This window comes from Maniola hyperantus, chromosome 19 (genome assembly GCF_902806685.2).
Source record: "Maniola hyperantus chromosome 19, iAphHyp1.2, whole genome shotgun sequence".
In the NCBI taxonomy this organism is placed as follows: Eukaryota; Metazoa; Arthropoda; class Insecta; order Lepidoptera; family Nymphalidae; genus Maniola; species Maniola hyperantus.
The window spans coordinates 10888674-10908217 of record NC_048554.1 but is presented as its reverse complement, the minus strand read 5'-3'; the positions used below and the strand labels follow the sequence as shown (position 1 = coordinate 10908217).

At 37.0% G+C, this 19544-nt stretch overlaps 1 protein-coding gene across 2 annotated transcripts in view; it reads right to left on the bottom strand.

Annotated features, from left to right (window-relative positions):
- The window catches only part of LOC117991501 (neuropeptide CCHamide-1 receptor-like), a 128974-nt gene that overhangs the window by 36453 nt on the left and 72977 nt on the right, over nt 1–19544 (bottom strand). For both annotated transcript variants that reach the window (XM_069505179.1, XM_069505180.1), the window contains exon 3: nt 15745–15971. In XM_069505179.1, coding sequence (XP_069361280.1) covers nt 15745–15971 — 227 coding nt within the window. The remainder of the gene's footprint in view (nt 1–15744; nt 15972–19544) is intronic.

Sequence of the window (19544 nt, the reverse complement as noted above, 5' to 3'; positions counted from 1 at the left end):
CGGCCAAAAGTAATGAACATCGATTTTTAGTAGGAGATATCATAGCAGATTATTTGTAGAGCACTGTCTCGGTCGTTGAGACCGACAAAACGTAATATTCGTATGAGTGACAGAGACAACGCTCTACAAAGCTGAAATGTCATTCTAAAGGCTGATGTTCATCTCTTTCGGCCGCGTAGTGTAACTATAGGTACTTGCCTATACTTATTTATCTGATGTTTTAGTTACATTATGTCTTTATAACAACGGTATAGAACAAAGGTCTAATCAAACCATAGATTAATTATTGGTCTCGCTATGTATAAATCAAACGTTATTTTTATCAATTAGTCGTTTTCATCGATGTATAGTCGTTTTATACTTATTATTTTATTAAAACAATCGTTAGGAAGAAATAAGTTTATTTTCCTCTCATTCCAATATGTAACATAATAATCTCCAATTAGTTTAGATAACAAAATAAAAAGCTTACTGCCTTATTGCTGCTTACTTATTGTTTTTCAGTAGAGGCTTAGGTTAGACCACAGAAACCAAAATAAGCGTAGAAATGTGTTATAGAAGAATAAGATTGTCGTCGTGTCGATGTACAGTAACCCATCTTAGCGCGTTATTGTAAAAGTGGATTTACTTGCATAAATGTTACAGTTTAATTTACACTAACTGATGCCCGCGACTTCGTTCGCGTGAATTTAATTTGTTTAAATGTTTAAATTCCCCTGGGAACTCTTTTTCCGGGATAAAAAGTAGCCTGCCCTCTTCAGGTGTTTAAATATACCTACCCATGCAAAAAATCACGTCAATCCGTTGATCGGTTGCGACGTGATTGAAGGACAAACCTTTCCGGGATAAAAAGTAGCCTGCCCTCTTCAGGTGTTTAACCATACCTACCCATGCAAAAAATCATGTCAATCCGTTGATCGGTTGCGACGCGATTGAAGGACAAACCAACACACCAACAAGCAGATACACTTTCGCATTTATAATATTATGGTCAGTGATTGCTTTGTATACTAAATATATGCTATTTCAAATTGTTTTTGAACATTTTTATGTGCGAGTCGCTCAGCTTCGACGACACGTGGTTACTCTATTAAAGACGAAATATATAATTTCTATTACATTATTTTTATTTAAAGATTAGTTTATGCTCGCGACTACGTCTGCGCGGACTGTACAAATTTCAAACCCCTATTTTACCACCTTAGGGGTTGAATTTTCAAAAATCCTTTCTTTGCGGATATCTACGTTATCTGCATACTAAACAGCCCGAGCAGTAGTTTGAGCTGTGCGTTGATAGATCAGTCAGTCAGTCAGTCACCTTTTCCTTTAATATATTTAGATATAATTTATATTTAATTTAAGTTATTTCAGTTTTAATTTAATGTTTTTTAAAACTTTTAATTTAGATTTAAGTTTATTCAATAGAATCGCCTGTTATTATTATGGTTATTATTATACCTTCCAAGTTCCAAGAGCAAAAAATATAGATTTCTATTACTTACTAAGATTTCTGTGGGTTAGATAGTTGACGCTAAGCTTGAAGGACAAAATTGATAAAAAAAACCGAATGAAAAAAATAATTAATTGGATCAAAATGTTACTAACGTAATATGAACCAAAAAGGTTCCAATAGACCTCATAAGGTATTACGAGTAGCTATTATTGTTTTCAATATGCTCTATCTTCAATTTATATCCACTGAGCTTTTGCAAGAACGGGGCACAGTCGAAAGAATACAGGGTGTAACCAGAACGCTATCTGTCGGTATCTCTGTCTGTCTGTCAGCGGGCTCTCTCATTGACCGTAATAGGTAGAGAATTAAAATTTTCAGATTTTTCACAGATTATGAATTTCTATTGCCGCTATAATAACAAATAGAAAAATTTCAAAATGGCTGCCATGTAATTTTTTTTAAAGTACATAATCTAATAGATGGTATGGAACGACGTGCGGGTGCGCGGGGCGTCCCCCCGCCTCATACCCCGATTGCCATCTCGACCTGCCTAAACCCTTTAAATCCAACGCTGCAAAAGTAAATTAGCAGTATTGCGTGATGCATCATTTACGGCTCCGTCACACAAGTAGATCTACTCATGTGGCTCCGTTCAGAGGCTCAGTCTATCTTAACCTAATTACCTAATTTACTTTAGTCGAGTTGCATGAGAGGCGGTTAAAGTTCCGTTACGGTTACCGTTAAACTTTGACTACCAATTATTAAAAAAAATCAAAATCAAAATGGTTGCACAGGTCAGTCTTCATACCTCCATTATTAATAAAATTTGGTTCAACAATTAACAAATCCTGATTTTTGTAACCCATTCTACTGTTATTGACGATTTTATTAGAACGAACACATTATGTTATCTGTATTAGTAACACAACTCGGGATTTTAGCAATCTCAAAATAGACAATCTTAAATCTAGCTCTTGCGCACTGTCCTGGGCATTTAACAGTTTATGGGCTCGATTATTGCTTGTGCTACTAAATTCCTATGAGCTATTATTATTATTGTGGTGCTGCAAATGTTCATGGGCGGCGGTTATCACTTAACTCAGGTAACCCAAAAATTTATAAAAAAAGCTATGTCAACTTGCTTCGTTCTGCTAACGCGTTCATTTTTTGCTTAACAATTTTTTTACAGAAAATGTGGAATTTTAAGACGACAAATAGCTATTAGAACACGACGTAAAGAAAACATCTTGATCATTTCCGTGCAACGGTCAAAGTTTAATGGTAATCGTAACGTTACTCTTTAACCACCTGTCGTGCAAATGGACCTTAATCTATCCTGAGAACTACTGAGGCTTGCTTTATCTGCCGCCAGTCATTGAGACGCCTTTAGCGGTAAACAGAGATTTGTTTGTTTACTTATAGAATAAGTATCAGCTTACTTTAGCTATTGACTTAAGCCACTTGGACAAAATCGGCTTGGAAAGGCTTTAAGTGAGCTTTTTGCGTAAGAAGGCCTTTACATCTCTAATCTGTGGTTAGAAGGAATAGAAATACTTACTTATCTAATTCGCAGCGCAGTCACTTATTAAACGTACTAGACAATGCCCGCGACTTCAGCCGTGTGCATTTAGGTTTTGAAAATATCATGGGAACTCATTGATTTTCCGGGATAAAAAGTAGCCTATGTCCTGCCTCAGGGTATAAGCTACCTCTGTACCTTTCGCCAAAATCGGTTAAACGGATAGGACGTGAAATAGACACACAAACACACGTTAACATTTATAACATTAACTAGCTTATGTCCGCGACTTCGTCCGCGTGGACTACACAAATTTCAAACCCCTATTTTACCCCCTTAGGGGAAGAATTGTTAGCTTATAAGAATTGTTGGCTTATAATCTAGTGGTTAGGACGTCCGCCTTCTAATCGGAGGTCGGGGGTTCGACCCGGGTACGCACCTCTAACTTTTCGGAGTCTTGTGCGTTTTAATTAATTAAATATCACTTGCTTGATCGGTGAAGGAAACATCGTGAGGATACCTGCATGCCTGAGAGTTCTCCATAATGTTCTTAAAGGTGTGTGAAGTCTGCCACCTCTCCTCGACCAGCTTAATATTCTTGAATATTTTCCTAGTTAACAAGGAAACATTTGAGCGTAGTCAGTAGTGAGCTATTTAAAATATTGATGTAGTCAATTTTATAGTTCACGTTATAGTCCATTTTCCGCCATTAAGCTTAAGCCGATTTACGACGCGTGGGCGAATATGCCCAATTTGGCAAACGGCAGTCCATTTTGCACAGATTTTGTAAGCTTGGCCTACTGAATGGCGAATTAAGCTGCTTACCGAAATACACTTCAAAGTTCACACGAAGCTTGAAATTATGAACCTGAATGTAGAGAAGCGATACTGACCGCCGTACTCAGAATCGCTTAATCGTTACCTAAGATTGAGTTAAACGAGACAGAGCTATATCTCTCACATAAATCTGTCTCGTTTTAACTCAATCTTAAGTAATGATTAGCGACTCGGAGTACAGCGGTTAGTTGTTTTATCATGATCAACCCATTGCCGGCCCACTACTGAGAACGGGTCTCAGAGTGAGAAGGGTTTAGGCCGAACGGCGAAGAAGAAAAAAGCATATTTTGTGTTTATATTACTGTAAAAGCTCGAACTACGGTAAATGTTAGCATTTTTCGGTCAAATCTAAGATTCCAAACTTTTTGAAGTTAAGGGAAGCAGTTAACTGCGATCTGACCTGGTATCAAGTGATGATGCAGTCTAAGATAGAAGCGGCGGGGTGATTACGTAAAACGTTACAGTAGCGACAGCAACGCGACAGCAGTAGCAATGCGACAGTTCATTTGTTGTCTCTCTTCTTCTTCTTCTTATTTTGCTTTGTGGCTATTGCTGTCTCTCTTTAGCCGCTGTCATGCCTGTCGTGAGATACGCAATCAACCCGCGGATTAACTAGGAAGAGGTATGCTGAAGAACGGTTCCGTGACAATTGTTGATTACCCGGCTGTGTTTGTTGTGGGCTCTTCTCAGACCTGGCGCGTTTGGAACCCTCGTAGCTTTAGTTTTAAGTTCGCGTAAAAATTATCACCACTATAATATCATCTGGCAAATCCAGCACCCGACCATCAAAAAGACTAATTAATTACCTATTTTGAATAAATTATTTGACTTTGACTTTGACTTTACGGACTTTTATCAGTATTCACTCAGTAAATCCTAGGTTTTACGTCAGACACATGCAAAACTCGAATAATAACTAAACTAGAACGAAACCAATATATAAGAGTCAAAATCCCCTTTTAGTCGAATCGTATCCGAAAGAATCTGGGAGCCCACAACATTATTATCCTACGGAAACCCCTACCATCACGTAATTAATGGGAAAGGGTACGATCCTCAGCAGTGAGGAATACGAGGCAGAAAGTGAGATCTTCGGCCTAAATCTGTTTATCTTCTAATCAGTAACAATCCCTTATCTATAGTCCAACTAGTAGGTATGGCATTTCGTCCTAATTCGTATTGCGATCATATTATTTCGGTACAAAGTTGCTTCAACCCTTTATCACGTACGCAGCTAACTGTAATTGTATCTTTGTTGATAGAATCATCATCATCATGATCAACCCATCGCCGGCTCACTACAGAGCACGGGTCTCCTCTCAGACTGAGAAGGGTTTTGGCCATAGTCTATCACGCTGGCCATGTGCGGATTGGTAGACTTCACACACCTTTGAGAACATTATGGAGAACTCTCAGGCATGCAGGTTTCCTCACGATGTTTTCCTTCACCGGTAAAGCAAGTGATATTTAATCAATTAAAACGCACATAACTCTGAAAAGTTAGAGGTGCGTGTGCCCGGGATCGAACCCCCGACCTCCAATTAGAAGGCGGACGTCCTAACCACTAGGCTATCACAGCTTGGTAGAAAGGTACCTACCTACCGAGAATTTCTCGGTATCCATCAAGTTTCATGCAGTTTCTCATCGGTAGGACGAAGTTCAGCTTTATAGTCCAGTGGTTGAAACCGCAAGACAGTTCACTTGAATAGCTTCAAACTTAAAATACATAGTCAGTTTGACGAGAATAATAATTCTATTATATTATCTACACTAATATTATAAAGAGGAAAACTTTGTTTGTTTGTTTGTTTGTTTGTTTGTTTGTTTGTTTGTACTGAATAGGCTCAAAAACTACTGGACCGATTTTAAAAATTCTTTCACCATTCGAAAGCTACATTATCCACGAGTAACATAGGCTATATTTTATTTTGGAAAAAAATAGGGTTCCGTAAGATATTTGGGTTTTTCGGACACAAGGTGTAAAAAATCAACCAGAAAAGTTACTTATTTTGCGTACGCTGCCTAAACTATAAAAGATAGAACCATAAAATGTTCTAATTAATTGTAGATCTTATAAATATCTACAAAAAAGTCCGCGACACACTATACCCATCTATGTCGAGTGAGGCACAGCAACCATTTTTTTATTTAAAAATCTTGAATTTTTTTTGGACTACATTTAAACGCGTTTATTTTACTCATGCTATTAATCCTTATCAAAATAAATGATTTCATCACTAAGAACAGTTTATGGAGATAATATTTGGTCTTTGAATGATTAAAACTGGACGTTTGGTTTTGAAGTTATGGCGAAATTAAAATATTACGATTTCTGCTGCACGGCCCGTTGTTATTATATAAAGAGGTAATGTCGTTAAGTTTGTTTGTAGGGGGTAATCTTTAGAACTACTGAACCGATTTTAAAAATTCTTTCACCAGTAGAAAGCAACATTATTCCTGAGTGACATAGGCTATACGGGATCTTTAAAAACCTAAATCTACGCGGGCGAAGCCGCGGGGATCAGCTAGTATATAATATAACTACAGTGAGGAAACTCTCCGTTTGCTCCTGAATCGATGATATCCATCCATCAATACTAATATTATTCAAGCAAAAGTGTGTCTGTCTGTCTATCTGCTAGCCTTTCACGGACCATCCATGACGTAATTTTGTACAGCTTGCATCCCGGGGAAGGACATAGAATACTTTTTACCCCAGAAAATCAAAGGGTTCCCACGGGATTAAAAATAAAAACCTAAATCCACGCGTATGAAGTCGCGGGCATCAGCTAGTACTTAATAAAACCTATTGTGTTTTGAACAAATTGCACATATATATATATATTTATATATATATATATATATATATATGTGCATCATATATATATATTTGAGTATATTCTTAATGCTAATTTTAGAGCCTCAAGGGCTCAACCGGTAAAGGAGTGGACTGAAAACCGAAAGGTCGACGGTTCAAACCCCGCCCGGTGCACTATTGTCGTACCTACTCCTAGCACAAGCCTGACGCTTAGTTGGAGAGGAAAGGGGAATATTAGTCATTTAACATGGCTAATATTCTTTTTAAAAAAAGAAAAGAAAAAGAATGCTAATAGTGTGCTAAATTAGCCATGTGACGCAAAAGCTTGATATATACCCGCCTCAGACCTATATTGAAAATTTTCCAGTAAATATCCACCTTCATCAATACCATTGTTTATCTCGGAGCTGAGTTATCTATCCTTTATTAGTACTGATTGTTATAATTTACGGTAGGGTTTGAACGTGCTTTATCTATTAGTGAATCATTTGTACCTGTGTGATATTACTAGCAACGACCTGTGCCGAAGGAGTGTACGAATGCTCAAGAAATGAATGATCTTAAGAACTCACTCGCCATTTTTAGGGTTCCATACCTCAAAAGGAAAAAAGGAACCCTCACAAAAAATAATTAAAATGTGTTCATGAACAAATAATTAGTATTTTCAATTTTCAAAGTAAGATAACTAATACCAAGTATTGTAGGTATATGTATTTTGCAAGATAAATCAAAAATTATTATGCATAAAAATAAATAAAAATGACACATTTTATATAATATTGTTTTTGTGATGTAACCACAAATTCTCGGTTTTCGGATTTACGACTTTCCTTGTGCTATTAAAGACCTACCTACCTGCCAAATTTCATGATTCTACGTCAACAGGAAGTACCTAAGTAGTTAGTAGTTAAGTAGTTAAGACAGACAGACAACAAAGTGATCCTAATAAGGGTTGCTTTTTTTCCTTTTGAGGTATATGGAACCTTAAAAATTAGTTAGATGCGTAGTTTACCAAGATTGGGTTTAGAATGTTAAGATCATATCAGTCGTAGGCACGTAGTAGGCAAGTAATTAAGTTTAGGTAATTAGGAAGGTAGCCTATATATTGGACAAAATTCAATCAATCGGGAAGACACGTGTCAATTTATCATAGTTAAAGTTTTGTTTACACCGTACGGTACCACAAAATTGGTTAAGTTAGCTAACTTTGTTAACTCGATTTATTTAATTTCAAATTGTTGTCTACCTAACCAACAAGTTCTAACGGCCAAGTGTTCGGGTTAACTTCGTGTGAACTAAGATTACTAAGATTGTTTAAATCTCTGCGGGATTTCCTGGTAAATCTATTCCATCTTGAAATACTTAATCTTAGGCTGCATCATTACTTGCCACCAGGTCTGATTACAGCCAAGCGCTAGTCTATAAGTTAAAAAAACCCCTTCTCAATCTGAGAAGAAACCCGTGCTCATTAGTGTGTCAACGATGGTTTGATCATGCTGATGATGATTCCATACTAATTTCTACGGATACTATATAAATGCGAAAGTGTGTTTATAAAAGCCTAAAACCTAAGCAGACAAAGCTGCGGGCATTTATTCTGTTATGAATGAAATGAAATGATTGAAATCGAGTGATTTCGTTACCAAGTTGGTAAGGTTTATTTAAGTTGTATGTTTTAATTTAATATTTTTTAAGTACTTTTAATTTAGATTTAAGTTTATTTAATAGAATCTCTAATTTAAATTCTTCAATAAATTTAATACTATAGTTATCAAGTTTACCATTATTACCATTCATTTACTTCTTGTGATAGTTGTAGCAGGAGGCCCAATGAATAATCGAAGTTTCTTAGTTACAAATAATAATGCTTTAGTCTAATGTATCTACCTTCAAAAGTTTGTTTGTTTCGACCTGTGGTTTCGACCAAGTTTTCGGATTCACGTCATTCAAATCAAATGATGTACATATTGAATTTCTCATTTCAATGGAATAAACCGTTATAGACGGCGAAGATTTTATAGAAGGAGCAAAAAGCTCAATGAAAGATGTTGACACTTTACTGTACTTGCCTAATTGTACCTACCGTTTTCATTGAAATCACAAATTTTGGGTTTTTTAAATATAGGTTGGTTGTTTTAATACCAATTCGTTTGATTTGTTTGACTGACTACTACTACTACTAACGTGCATTTAGGTAGGTTTTTAAAAACTCTTGGATTTTCTGGGGCAAAAAGTAGCTTACGCCTGTCTCCGGACTAACAGGCTAACTCTGTACAAAATTTCGTCAAAAATAGACCGTGAAAAGTCAGCAGACAGACATTTCCAATGTAACTTAATTTATTATTACTTTGTAACTACAATTTTTGGTACATGAATAATAAAAATAAAATAAAATAAATAAATATATAGGTAATATTAGTAGATTATACGCGGGACGCAGAACTCGAACTTTGACCTCTAGGTACTGGGACCAACGCCTAAATTCAGTTATTTAATTTAGCCAGCTACTTGCTTCCCACGGTGCGTGATATTGCAGACGGACGCGGACCAGCCCGCACCGACTGTGGTAGCGCAGACATGTCGTCGTAGTCGTTCGAGCTTTGTGCCTGGTACGTGGCTCTCCATGGTCGTGATAATCCGCACACTCACGCACCGTGGGAATCAGGCATAAATGTGGATACGTACCATGACACGCTGATTGAATTATGTCAGAAGGTGCTTCTGTTTACCCCTCTGCTGAATTCAATTGGCTTTTAACAACTTCACATGCCAAAACCAATCCTCTTACGGTTATTCAATTAATCAATTAATAATTGAATAATGAATATATTGAAATACTCTACGACACAAACAAATCTTAAGAAGTACCTAAGTGATAAATTATTAAGCTCAAGTTATGTTATTGATATAACATATTATGAGTTCTTCAAAGAATTAATATACACCCGTTTTGACAAATTATTCGATATTGGCAGATTATTGCTACTTTTTTCATTTTTAAATAAGCCGCAACCGCGATAGGTAGCCGTCGTCGTCGTGTTGTCGTGTATGTCGTGGCGAAAAGATTAGTCAGCCTAGGTACTGATTTTGTTCATGTAGTAGCTGCTTCCAGGGACGTCGGGTGCTTGTGATCGGTATAAAACTAAGCACCACGCGGGGAGGCTCTTTTCATGTCCCAGTGGTTTCTCATCACAGTGATTTCAGCCCATTTGATTCTGCGATTTTTCACGGAAAGTAATTTTGTAAATTTTTGCACTTACAATCGTTTGCTACAGGAATTTACTAAGGATCAACAGCGTTGATATTTTACGAATTATTATCGCACTTTTGTTTCATCATCATCATCATCATCATCATCAGCCCATCGCCGGCCCTCTCCTGAGTCCTGAGCACGGCTCTCTCCACAGAATGAGAATTAGGTTTAGGCCAAAGTCCACCATACTGGCCAAGTGTGAATTGGCGGCCTTAACACACCTGTGAAAACATTATGGAAAACTCTCTGACATGCAGGTTTCCTAGTGATGCTTTCATTTACCTTAAAGAAAGTAGTAAGAGCTTATTTAATTTTAGTCTTTGTTTGCCTGGTATAAAACAAACATCATTTTTTTATAATAACAGATAAAGAATCAAAATGGGAGATTTAAAATCTCTAATTTGCGAATTCCTTGGTACCAATCTAGGTAAGTACCTAGAGAGGTCATTTAGTGTTCCAGTACTTCTAAAATCTGAAGCCCTGAAAATTCTAAGTGACATCGTTCAAACTCGGTTGTTAAGAGGGTGCTTAAAGCTGTTTGGAGGGAATATTAAATTAAGGTTAGCGATGGTAGACCGGTGAAGGTACTCGACCTTAAACGAAATTTACATTTTTATATACAGCAAAAAAGGGAGAGGTAATATCGGATACCTGTAAAATATGTCTAACCATTAGGCCCTGTACCCTTAGTATAAGATTTTACGTCTTACCAAACGTTGCTTGAATTCGAGAGTCGAAACACAATAACATCAAAGTAAAATAATGGACCTAAAGAGCCTTGAATTGAAGTAAAAAATTCAATGCCACTGATTTTAATTTCGCAACGTTTCCGCTTGGAGCGCTTGCTGTAGATGTGTAGACAAACTTGAGCGTCAAAACAAGGCAGTTAAGGTTCAGTTTACTATAACGCGGAAGTGTAGCGACACTCGAATACTATCAACGTTGGTGAGACATAAAATCTCGTGCTAAGCGTACTGTAATGTTTAGCTTACTAAACGCTTTTCTTGACTCATCGCCGTCTAGTAGGTATATTATAAGGCGGGGCGGGGCATCCCCACCCCGATTGCCATCTCGACCTGTCACGTACTATACCTATTTACCTAATTGAAGGCGCAGGCTAAACCCCAACCCACGTTGCGACGTGTTTGAAGGACAAACCAACAAACAAAAACACTTGCATCACTACCCATACCTCACTAGTCACTACCCATACTATAAATGCGAAAGTGTGTTTGTTTATTGGTTTGCCCTTCAATCATGTCGCGACAGAGTAACGGATCGACGTGATTTTTTGCATGGGTTTGCATGGTTTGATTTTTTGCATGGGTTTGCATGGTTTGATTTTTTGGGTGGGTGTACGCGGACGAAGTCGCAGGCATCAGCTATGTTATAATATGGGAAGTCGGTAGACGGTAGTGATGAATCTATGATAGAACTTCTCTTCAAGAAATTTCCATCCAACACACGTAGTCGGTATTTCATAAATCAGCCTAAATGAAACGTTTCTAATTGAATACATTCAATACGAGCGACGTTCTGAAGCGATAAGATAGGAAGGTAAGCCAGTCATCTGGCACTGACGCCTCGATGAGTTTCCCTGGTGTTATAGGGTTAACGGGGCAAATAATTTGACAGGGAGAATTTGTGAGCCTATATTTTGGTCTATCATATTATTACAGTTTCAAGATGAACTATTATTTATTATTGTCCACACTAATATAATTATAATTAACTAGCTGACCCCCCCCCCCCCCCCGACTTCGTCCGCGTGGATTTAGGTTTTTAATAATACCGTGGGAACTCTTTGGGTTTCCGAGATAAAAAGTAGCCTATGTCACTCTCCAGGTCTTTGACTATACCCATGCAATAAATCACGTCTATCTATTGCTCCGTTGTGACGTGATTGAAGGACAAACCAACAATCAATAATCCAACAAACAAACACACACACTTTCGCATTTATAATAAGGGTACTGATGCAAAAGTGTACGTACTGTCTATCTGTCTAATGTCTGTTACATTTTCAATGCCGGGTCCCATACAAAAATGTTCGAACCCCAAATTACGATAATAAAGTATAGGTACAGATCTTATTAAAGACATATTTTATTAGAGTCACGCCCATGTTGCATTGTTGGTTTTAGCCAAAAAAGAAGGGTGTATCGCCTAGGCCCTAGGAGATCTAATAACACGGGAAGACGTGCTCATAAAAAAACAGTAAATTTTTATATTTGGTCTTCATTAACTCGTGTAATAATGAAATATGCTTCCTACTATTTCATGGTCCAGTTTATTATTCAGGTACTAAATAGAAATTTCTTTCCGTATAATATACCTAATGTTTTTGTAAAAATCAACCACTACCGAATTAAGGTATTTATGAAAAATTCTATTGCTTTTTAGGGTTCCGTACATCAAAAGGAAAAACGGAACCCTTATAGGATCACTTTGTTGTCTGTCTGTCTATCTGTCTGTCTACAGACAAACATACAGACAACGAAGTGATCCTATAGGGGTTCCTTTTTTCCTTTTGAGGTACGGAACCTTAAAAAAAGATTAAAAAGCTTTTGCTGATGGTTGTCCAGAATGTGCCGCCTATTAGTTCCAACTGTTAGCTTTTGCTTATGTTAATTAGCTAATTTACTTAATCTATTCTAATGTTTGCTCTTAGTATTTATTATCAGTGGGTAATTAGGACACGTTTTAATAAGGGTTTTTGTATACAACTATGAAATTTAGAACATTTCATTACTGCCAGTAGGCTTAGAGCCTCAATACCCTTTACCTTCCTTCTTCCTAAAGTCCTTTACCGGTTGAGCAACCGGTAAAGGAGTCCACTCCTGAAAACCGAAAGGTCGACGGTTCAAACCCGTTGCACTATTGTCGTACCTACTCCTAGCACAAGCTTGACGCTTAGTTGGAGAGGAACGGGGACTATTAGTCATTTAAAATGGCTAAAATTTTTTTACAAAGAAAAAAACTTCTTTTTTATCCTGGGGTCAGAATAAGTACATAATAGTATAGTTCTGGGTAAGAAAAGAGGGCATAGAGACTGTTGTCATGATCAATCCATGATCAGCTCACTACAGAGCAATAGGTCTCCTCTCAAATGAGAAGGGTTTTGATCTAGCCCACCACGCTAGCCAAATGCAGATTGACACACTGCAGACACCTTTGACTACATTATGGAGAACTCTCGGGCATGCAGGTTTCCTCACGATGTTTCATGATGATGATTCATTTTTAGGGTTCCTTACCTAAAAAGGAAGAACGGAACCCTTATAGGATCACTTTGTTGTCTGCCTGTCTGTCTGTCAAGAAACCGACAGTGTACTTCCCGTTGACCTAGAATCATGAAATTTGGCAGGTAGGTAGATCTTATAGTTGACATTTGGGGTCATGAACTAATAATTAGTATTTTCAACTTTCGAAGTGAGTGACTATATCATGTGGGGTATCATATGAAAGGTCTTCACCTGTACATTCTAAAACAGATTTTTATTTACTTTTATGCATCACAGTTTTTGAATTATCGTGCAAAATGTCGAAAAAATATGACTGTAGTACGGAACCCTCATTGCGCGAGCCTGACTCGCACTTGGCCGGTTTTTATATTATAGACTAGCTGAACCGCCCCGCCTTCGCTCGGGTGGAGTTTAGAAAATTGAGGGGGTGGTTGAATTAAATTTTTCTCTCCGTAAGAACCATCCTCGTATTTCAAGGAATATTATAAAAAAAGAATTAGCGAAATCGGTTCAGCGGTTCTCGAGATTTGCGATGAGCAGCACATTTAGTGATTCATTTTTATATTATGGAGATATACTTAAAAAAATATATAAAAAAAATATATATTAAAAAAATATAGATATATTTAAAAAAAACCGCCAATTATGGTCGAGGGGACATTTTTATGGATACTTTATGACATCCTTGAACTCTTTTTGTAATCATTTATCAAAGAATAGGATGAAAACATTTTAGATAAATAGTAACTCTTAGTTCGTAAGTAGAGTAAGATAAGACTTCACCAATTAATAAACATGTCTGCACTAACGTCTGTCATTAATTCACCAACGTACCACATAATTTCAAGAGAGTAGCTTATTATATAGATATATTATATATATAGAATATAGATATATAAAAGGAAAAGCTGACTGATCTATCAACGCACAGCTCAAACCACTGGACGGATCGGGCTCAAAAAAAATTTATTCTATTCTATTCTATTCAAATTTTGCATGCAGATAGCTATTATGACGTAGGCATAGCCCGCACAGGTAAGAAAGGATTTTTAATTCAACTCCTAAGAGGGTAAAATAGGGGTTCGAAATTTGAGTAAGTAGTAAGCTAGTTCGTACATAATTTTTCAGCAAAATATTAACAATATTTCATTTTACTCTTAATGAAATTAATCAAGATTATTATTCGGTCATAATTTTCAGATAAATATTAACAATATTTCATTTTACTCTTAATGAAATTAATCAAGATTATTATTCGGTCATAATCACTCATACGTTTTATTCCGAGCCGCGTGTCAATGTCAGTTAAACCCCGGCTTTTGTCGAATAAAGCTTCGCATCAAACGTACGCTGAAAGGCAATATTATTAGGCATAGTTACTCAGTATCCCCTTTATCGTTAGTTCTATATAATATGTTACTAACGACCCGCCCCGGCTTCGCATGGGTGGCAGTGTAGATACTTATTGTATGTAGTGTCACTTCCATACTAATATTATAAATGCAACCACCGCCGCCGCCTCCGTCTCGTTTTGTTGCGCGGAATATTTGTTAATTTTCGATGGAAGCTTGATTTCTTCCGACATTTCGTTCAAATATCGTCATATTTCAACAAATTAATACAAACCAATATTAAACTATACCTATAAACCTTTCTCTTGAATCACTCTATCTATTGGTGAAAACCTCACTAAAATCCGTTGCGTAGTTTAAAAGATCTACGCGTTCATACATACAGACAGCAGGAAGCGACTTTATTTTATACTATGTAGAGATGTTGTAGTCCCGATTCCCGAAATTCAGAATAAGCATTATAGGACTTAGACATGTTACGTTCATATTATATGGCGCATAGAATCCGTGCTCGGAGATCAATAAACAGAAGATTAAATCTCATGAGAGTAGGAGAGATAGCGTTCTACAAATGATCAAGCTAAGTTACTATAATATTATAAGCTAGTTAAAAAATTATATTTTAAGATAGATAGAAATTCCAAAGGTATAGGCTTTTTTTACTATCCTCAAGGTCACAAGAGCTTAAATAATAGGAATAACCACAAGGGATACAATGACCATAAGAGCTGCAAAAAGGCGCAAGGGCCGCAAAAAGCCGTAAAAGCAGCAAAAGTCGCATTCACCTTCTAAATGCAGCTGACATTATGAGCATCCTCAATTGCGGCTCTTGCGGCTGTAATTAAATTAAATAGCACTCACCAGTAGCATGTAATTTCCTTAACGGATCGACAATCGCGAAGTACCGATCAGCTGACAGCGCTGTGAAGGTGAAAACTCTGATACTCCGATACTGACGTCCTTCGCTGCTTCTGATATCTTGTACACTGATTCTCCCCACAGACTTCAGAGTTTAGACAAGTTGTATGATGGAGTACAGGCAATTTCAAAGGATATGCTTTTTTTACTATCCTCAAGGTATACCAGAGCTTAAATAACAGCAATAACCACAAGGGATAAAATGGTCACACGAGCCGCAAAAAGGCGCAAGGGCCGCAACAAGCCGTAAAAGCCGCAAAATCGCACATAAATGTGACTGCTGCTGCTGACATCATCAGCATCCTCATTTGCTGCTCTCGCGGCTGTAATTAGATTAAATAGCACTCACCAGTAGCATGTAATTTCCTTAACGGATCGACGATCGCGAAGTACCGATCAGCCGACAGTGCTGTCAAGGTGAACACTGATACTCCGATACTGACGTCCTTCGCTGCTTCCGATATCTTGCACACTAGTTCTCCCCATGGCCAGGATTCCACGGTGTAGACGATGGACGTGAATGGTACACACGTTATGATTACCAACAGGTCTGCGAGTGCGAGCGAGAGGATGTATCTGAAAGAGATAGATTTAATTAGATCACTACTCAGTACTCACTAATGAGAAGGTTTCCAGGAAACGTTTGAGATAATTTTCATAGATGACGCTGAATACTTCCACCACTAAAGATGAAAAATAATACCATACCTATATCTATATGATTTATTTATTTTATTTTATTTATTTTATATCTAATTAGAACGGCAGTGCCACTTACACTAACTAGATGATTAATAATAAATTTAAATACAAATAAAGGTACAAGAAAAAAGACATAAAATACAAAACGATAAAAGATCAAAGAATTTTGAATATGTACGCTGAGAACATTGAATGACATATTCATGCAATGCTCTCAGCGTACTTCAGTAACTCCCGAACCAGTATTATAGACCCATCATTAAATGGGTCCCATTGAGCATTATTGTCCAAAAGCGCGTTGAATGATGCTAATGAACGGGGTATAGGTGACATAGATCTAGCAATAGTGCGATGATGTGGGACCACGAAAAGTTTATTTTTTCGTGGACGAAGATTACTGTTGGATTCAGGGACACGTATGCGACACAGTTGGTTATGAAGTTCTGGAGCATTAACATCTCCTCGCAAAATTTGACACATAATTTTGAGTTGGTCGCAAATGCGTCTGACCTCCAGGGAGTTGAAACCTAAGCAACCTAACAGAAATTTGGTTGGGTATAGGAAAGGATAATATCCATAGCAACGTTTATACAGGTATCTTAGGAAGGCCTTTTGTACTTTTTCTAATATAAGCCCGTACTTTGCCTCGTACGGATGCCAGACACAGGTGCTTGTTTCGAGCTTGCTTCGGACTAAGGCGTAATATAGTAATCGTATTACCAAAGGACTATGGAACTCCCGAGAGTTGCGTAGTACAAATCCTAATCTTCGAAATGAGTCAGCTGCTACGGTGTTAATATGGTCATGGAAGGTCAATTTTTTATCAAAAATTACACCTAGGTCTTTCATGTTCTGTACTCTGGGAATAGGGATTCCATCCATTTTATATTCATGTATCAAAGGATACCGAACTTTACCAAAGGTCATAACTGAACATTTGTCACGATTGAACTCCATTTTGTTCGCTTTACTCCAGTGATATACAGCTGTAAGATCGCATTGCAACTTGAGACAATCTTCGATAGAAGTAATTTCGAATATAAGTTTTAGGTCATCTGCATATAGCAAGCATTTTGCATATTTTATAGATTCTGGAAGATCGTTTATCATGATTAGGAAGAATAGAGGTCCTAAGATAGAGCCCTGGCTTACACCGGATCGCGTATGATATGGTTTAGACTCATATATGCCATATCGAACGAATTGCTGACGGTCACGGAGGTAGTCTGATAATACATGTAGGAGCTGAGGAGAAAGACCAATAGCACTGAGTTTTTTTAGAAGAATATCGTTATTAACTCTATCACAAGCTTTGCGGTAATCAAAATAAAGTGCATCTGCTTGATGGCCTCTATCTAGGCAGGACGATATGTATTCAGTAGCTGTTAATAAGTTGGAGTTGACAGACTTCTTAATCCTAAATCCATGCTGTTCGTCACATAGTAAATTACTGATTTGCCGGCTTATCTCTCTATGCACAATTCTTTCAAATACCTTGGCAGGCGTTGAGAGAATAGCTATGGGCCGAAATTCCTCTACGGACGTCGTACCGGTTTTTTTAGGTATTGGTGTAACTCGGGTCAGCTTCCATTGAGAAGGATATTGTCCAGTCTTTAAGATTAAATTAAGTACATGACAAAGAGGGAGACTAAGATATTTACTACACATTTTCAAAACATCAGCTGGTAAGTTATCTGGTCCAGTTGCGCAATTTACCTTCAGTTTATCAATGCCATATTTTATGTCCGTCACTGTAAACTTTGGGATGTGGCATATAGTACTATTTAGCTTGCCATCATTTAGACATGCCTCAACTACACGTAACTTTGGTACATCAGGAAGAAATACGTTTGCAAAGAAATTCGCAAAAGCTTCGGCCGCATCTACTCCTTTATGCATAGAACCATTAAATGTAACGTTAGGTTCAAATCTATGCTATAATGATCTATGCTTTAATGTTTAGGTCGTGTCAATGAGGAAGTTTCAGGGCAATGTTTGATAAAATTTTCATAGATGGCGCTAAATAACCCCACCACTAAAGATGAAAAATAGTCTATGATTCTATGATCATAGAATGATGATATTATGATTCTATCATTATTCTATGTTCTAAATTCTGAGATTCCGTCAGTTTTGGCAAATAGGTCAATGTATTCTTATCTCCATCGTGAGAATGCTTCTCACGCAAAGTAAAAAACTTTCACCAAATCACCAACTTATTCTTCCTTTATGTTACTTACTTGTTACTTCTTAAAATCTTTGTGTCGTCAAAGAGAATGGCACATTTCCCAAAAGTTCTGAAGTCCACGTTTTGTTGACTTGCATTTACTTATTTATTCATGTCGACTAAATTATAAGGTGACCGAACGATTTAACCATGATTTGGTTAGTAATAGGTGGTTTGGATTGGAACGGTTTTCGGTTCGATCCCGGGCACGCACTTCTAACTTTTCGGGGTAATGTGAATTTTAAGTTCAAATATTCAAATCCTTCTCATCTTGACAGGAGTCCCATGTTCAGTAGTAAACATGATGGGTTGGTCATGATGATAATGATGATGCTTGAATTCATGACAGATTTTTAAAGTCTACGATTACTTAAGTAGATCTAAAGCTAGATAAATATTAATGTTTGAAAAGAATCGCTAACAAATCTGTACTTATACTTTTACAGCCGATAGCTAAGAAAAGAGCATGAAAAGGGTAAAAAAATACTTTAAAATATAATAAGAATAGTAGGTATTTATAGCAAAAAATAAATAGAGTTAATTTTACCACTGATTAGTATCCATACTAGAATCTGTATCGTGGTGACCTTATAATAGATTGTTCTAAGGCTCATAACGACTGCCGAAGTATATTTTGAAAGACGAATATTTGTCAAAAAATTTAGGTCACAGTACGTTTCTCTAAAAATCTAAATTCTTGTATAAAATTACAAAGTTAATTGCCCTATGACAATGGACTCTTAGAATAACAAAATGGACTGTTAATCTTTGTGAAACAACTTTTTTACGTTCATACGTTATTGACACGCTATGCTTCTTGCTTGGTTACTTTGTTGAGAAATAGGGTTTTTATAGCTTTAGAAATGGACTACACGAGTCACCAGTACGCTTAGTATAAGATTTTACGTCACACTAAACGTTGCTAGAATTCAAGAGTCGAAACACAATAACGCCAAAGTAAAATGGACGTAAAGAGCCTTGAATTGAAGTTAAAAATTCAATGCTTCTGATTTTAATTTCGCAACGTTTCCGCTCGGAGCACTGGCTGCAGATGTGTAACATTAAAACAAGGCAGTTGAGATCCAGTTTACTATAATGCGGAAGGTTTTCGACACTCGAATACTATCAACGTTAGTGAGACATAAAATCTCCTGCAGATGTGTAACAAACTTGAGCATTAAAACAAGGCAGTTGAGATCCAGTTTACTATAATGCGGAAG